This window comes from Cupressus sempervirens, chromosome 11 (assembly GCF_028749045.1).
Source record: "Cupressus sempervirens isolate cs-2001-9-10 chromosome 11, ASM2874904v1, whole genome shotgun sequence".
Lineage (NCBI taxonomy): Eukaryota > Viridiplantae > Streptophyta > Pinopsida > Cupressales > Cupressaceae > Cupressus > Cupressus sempervirens.
In genome coordinates, this window is record NC_143128.1 from 652,593,667 (window position 1) to 652,598,567 (window position 4,901).

General features: G+C 31.1%; 1 protein-coding gene across 2 annotated transcripts; it reads right to left on the minus strand.

The window, feature by feature from the left end:
- Positions 1-1,527: 1,527 nt before the first annotated feature.
- On the minus strand, positions 1,528-4,188 carry LOC149531460 (transcription factor bHLH118-like). Of its 2 annotated transcripts, none has more exons than XM_089811046.1 (4): positions 3,418-4,188; positions 2,846-3,133; positions 2,567-2,649; positions 1,528-1,785 (listed from the first exon to the last, which is right to left on the minus strand). In XM_089811046.1, exons 1-3 carry the CDS (start codon positions 3,745-3,747, stop codon positions 2,578-2,580), a joined length of 690 nt encoding a protein of 229 aa, XP_089667172.1. In that variant the 5' UTR covers positions 3,748-4,188; the 3' UTR covers positions 1,528-1,785; positions 2,567-2,577. The 2 variants fall into 2 exon arrangements, with proteins under 2 accessions (XP_089667172.1, XP_089667171.1); XM_089811045.1 differs by having other exon boundaries at positions 2,846-3,193; positions 3,418-4,179.
- Between the last annotated feature and the right edge of the window lie 713 nt (positions 4,189-4,901).

The following is a 4,901-nucleotide window of genomic DNA, read 5'->3' on the forward strand; positions in this document are numbered from 1 at the left end:
ATGCTTCCAATGTCTATGACCACATCAAAAAGAAATTTTTTCCCTTTTTTAATAATTCAACTTAAATATACAATATAGTTCTAAACTGATTTTTAATTTAATTATTCAAAACAAGAAATTATACTTTTGATGCAGGATGGAAGAAAGACTAAAATACAAGATGAAAATTTACTAATTTATAGAACACAAGTGTTAGTCCAAATAATATCAAGGACTTCAAAAAATAGTTGCAAATGTATTGTGCTCAAAAAAACTGAAAAAAAAAAAAAACAATAAATCAAACTACAAATGCATTACCAAAATAAGACTCAAATGAAAAAAATCCTAGAAGAACAAGTTCAAACTCTAATGTTTCACAATAGTTGAAACAACAAGAAAAACTAGTTTTTAACATTAAACTAAAACTCATATAGAACTAGAAAGTGAATCCAAAAATATTTAAAAGATCCATTCAATTATCCTTTCCTCAAGAGTATCAAAAGTGCAAATGATATGCAACATATAAAATGCAATCGAAATATCCTTATATCAAACCTATAAATGAAGAACATAAATATTTGAAAATGGTCATTGTATGAAAAATCTAAAATATGAATATAAATAATAGAATGTCATGTATTCCAACCAAGAACTATTCAAAAGATGTAGCAAATTTGACTAAACTATATAATAATAAAAAAAAATTACAACTTCAAAATTATCATTGATAAGAAGTCATTATAATTCTCTCAAAGTCCATTATTCTTAGAAAACATGTGGAAATGAACCTCATAATCATGTCATCCTTGCAACAGCTCAAGTTGTTAATTTGTTTCCAATAAGATATACAACACAATCTCAATTAAAATACATAACTACACCCAAACAATCAAACTCATTAGCTTAAAAAATTTACATTATAGATATAATCTTTGTAGGTGTAATGTTATCCAAAACAAGTAATATCGAAAGGCCCACAAGTCATCTCCTAACATTCTCATAATGATATCATAATATCAAACATATAGACAAAGACATAACCATGCTATTTTTTTGTTTTTGCTTAAAATGAATCATTAAGTACTAACAATACATTTATAGATCAAGATTCATATGTATGAAAGATAATAATAAACTATAAAGAACTTGTAATGAATAATGGGAAATGATTCCCAATTAGTAAAACTGCAAGTATACCAAGAACTTGGGAAATGAGAATGTTCATCCAAAATATAAACTCATTATAACTCATCCAAGAAGACTTACCTCAGAGGTCCGTGTTGTAAACATATTCAAATGGGTTGTAGGATCTTCAAAAATCTTGCTAAAATTTCATCGAGGGTATCCATCTCAAAAACTGTTTTACGTAAAAAAAGCTACAGCATTACCTAAGTTTCCATGTATTCACAAGCACCAATAACTGATTATTAATGTATCCGAATTCAATACAAGTAGTTCATCAACCAAGATTAATGTCAAATCTTCAACCTAAAACGTTCAGAACATAAACATGACAACATACTTTAACCATATCCTCCAAAAAATAAATGACCCAAAGAACATATCAAATAATTATATCATTCCAAAATTCTAATGTGCACAAACGAGAGTATTCCAAGACATAATTGATAACATCTTGTCAACATGGGTAACATATTAAATAATAAAACAAATACAGCACCTCAACCTCATGGCTCTAAGATGTCAACATCTTCGATGTCATGAAAATAAACATCTTTCATCAGTAAACCTACAAATGTGAGAGACCCTTTTGTAGCAGCAGGACCTAAGGGTATCCCCAAACATCTGCAAACACCAAAGAGAATCATTCATAACAAATAATGAATTCAGATCATTACCAACAATTCCTACTGAACCGCGATACCATATCAATACCATATCACAGATGGCATAATGATAATTATCTCTTAAATGAAAATGATTATGTTTATACACACACGACTAAAGTGTAAATAGCATCAAGTGAAACCAGGATCTCGATGTCAAAAGATACAATTCTCAATCTTTCACTGGTAACCGATGTCATAGCCATCCTTAATAGCTCTTACAAATAACACAGGAGGTTGCGGTCTTCCTTTACATAACAGCCGTCCGATAGTTCGAGTTCAATTTATTTTCATTTATCCCAACCTACATAATTTATCCTAATCAAGCATATCTACATCAAGTCTTTATCTTTGCGAGTAATATCACAAATTAAGGAAGAATAGGAGTCTGCTCAAATGCAGAGTAGATTAACTAAACAATCTAGTAACGCTCCTAAAAAGGAAGCAAAAATCTCTTCCCATCATACAATTGCTTGATCAGCACTGACTAATATGTTCCTCACATATGTATTTTTCACGGTGAAAGCTCTAGCACTAATGGTCTAATAGAAAAGATTATATGTTTACTCGGTTTCAATGTAAGCTTTTCCTTACTAAATTTACAAAGTCTATTTAACTAGATTTAGTATGCAGACAGATCATTAGCTAATACATATTACAGGATTATAATTCCGGTTGCTCAACTTCAAAGAACAAAGCAAGTTAACAAACAGATGACAAATATAGTTTAACATCCTAACCTATGCATCAGTTATATTTGCTTGAGCAGACGGACGAGCTTCTGGTGGAGATTTGTCATGTCAAAACGTTCAAGATCTGAAGCCTGCAGTGAAACTAACATTGTGTATTTCAGTGATCTCCTTATAGTAAGAAAAAATCTCACGGAATCCAACCGATCAATACCTCATATAAGTCATAAATTAAAATTTTGAAAAAGTCCTTTGCATAAATCATATAAATTTTAACTGAAATCCATATCAATAGAGCGCAGAGACTTAAAAATACACAAATCATTATACCTTGGCATATAAGGTATGAAATACTTTGTCTTCTGTGGTGCAGGCAGTGACACTAACTACTTCAAGGCCGTCATTTTCCAGTGCAAGGAAAATATCAGATAAGACAACTTGACATTTTAAAGAGGCGGTTGTGATTTCAAAGCTTGAACCAACAGCCATTATTTCCACAGAAGTAAGAGATTGTGATCCACCAATAGATGGAAAAGCCTTGCTATTTTTCTCGTTAGAATTAGACACAGGATAATTTCCGATGCTTTCTCTTCTCCTGGAAAGCTCGTTTATATGCTCCTGCAGATGCTTAATGTAGTCAGTGGCTCCTTCAAGTTGATCTGACAGTGAACGTCTTCCCTGGAAAGACCATTCGTACTGTAAGTTGACCTAATGTATAGATGACATAAAAGCGATTCACAGCCACGAAAATGCACTTCCATACGAAGGAGAGGACTTGGTTTATTTTTGGAAAAGTTAGAAAAAACAATGTAAAGAAAGTGCATTTTCGTGGCTGTATAGCCACGGACCACCCAATGTACCCAAATTCTAAAAACAAAAACAAAATAAGAAAGTTTTCATACCACAATATATTCTTCAGGAAGTAAAGATCTCAATACGGAAAACCTTGTTTTCATGTCAATCCGCCTTTGCCTTTCAATAATCTTGTGCATTTGTTTGGGATTGCCATTCCCTGATTTAGAGTTTAAAACCCCGCTAGTGGAAACCCTAGGCGAGATTTTAGAAGGGATATGTTCCACCACTGAAGAATGAATCAATGATGGAAAGAGGGGACCAGGAAAACCTGCTGTTTCATTATTCCCATAATGAATAATAAAAGGAGATTGAAGTTGGGTACTCTGACATGAGTTGTTAATGGATAGATCTTTCTCACCAAATTCAATGATATCCATATCTTTCTGGCGGGGAAGGACGATCTCAACTACTATATATTAATCAGTATTTGAGATGTTTTCTATTTAAAAAAACCCTAGAATCCAAACTAAAGACATGGATGAGTATATAGAAAATATGTACCACTACTGGAACGTGCGATTTGCAGAGAACGCCTGGCAAAACATGGGTCGGATCCTTAGGAAGTTCTGCAATCGGAGATCGCATAGATCATTGCAAAACCTCAAGAAGAATCCGATTTGTCGGATTTAATTCTTACATAACAGACACAAAAGCTGTTTCAGGGAAGATAAACCATTTCATCTTTAGATTGTAGCAAATAATGGCCAGCGGCTTCTGACATGGACAGATATAAAACTAATTAAAGCCTCAATAATTCAGAAGCATAGGAGTAAAGAAACAATGTGGAAGATGCGCACAATCCACAAGGTTCTGGGTCCCCTTCTGTAACGTTTTGAAAAGTAAAGATTGGCTTTATCATTATATGGAAACCTTGTTCATTAGATCTTAACCACCAAGTTGTCTTCCCCATTTGGGGATAACTTAATAAAGAAGACTCTAATGTATAAATTATGTTTACGAAAATTATATTTAATGTTTTGACTATTAATTATAAGTTTTTTAAGATTGAAGAATTAAAAATAGATTATTACATCTTTTTAAATTATATTTCTGTGTATTAATTTATAAATTATTATGTTATTTAGATATTTTGATGCTCTTTAAACTTGACTAGATGATCTTGTTATTAGTGATATGAAGATTTGTACTTACACATTTATCATAAATTTGAGTGCATTCCCAGGTACACATTTTTTAAATATAAAAACTTGCATGTTTTCTCTGGTAAGCTGTGTCATTTATAACCATGCCTATTAATAGGTCTAATCTTTTAATATTTATAATGATTTTTTTATTATTAAGGCTCTTTCTCTACCACTTTCTATATAGAAGCATTATAGTCTAATATTTCATAATTTACAATGTGATTTGGTAGTTAACTTAGAAAAAATAATTAGATTATAAATTAAATTTTTAAGTAAAAAGATTATATTTCTTCATTCTTTCAATATTTTTTTTAACAATAATGACAAAAATCGTATATCTTATATTATTGTTTTTGGATGATATTTACTTTGATCATATTGTCTTT

Coding starts and splice junctions, on each gene's coding strand:
- LOC149531460 (XM_089811045.1), bottom strand. CDS start 3,747: ATGGATATCATTGAATTTGGTGAGAAAGATCTATCCATTAACAACTCA. Junction 3,194..3,417: donor TTCCTGAAGAATATATTGTG/GTATGAAAACTT, acceptor TGGTCTTTCCAG/GGAAGACGTTCACTGTCAGA. Junction 2,650..2,845: donor TTCATACCTTATATGCCAAG/GTATAATGATTT, acceptor GTTTCACTGCAG/GCTTCAGATCTTGAACGTTT.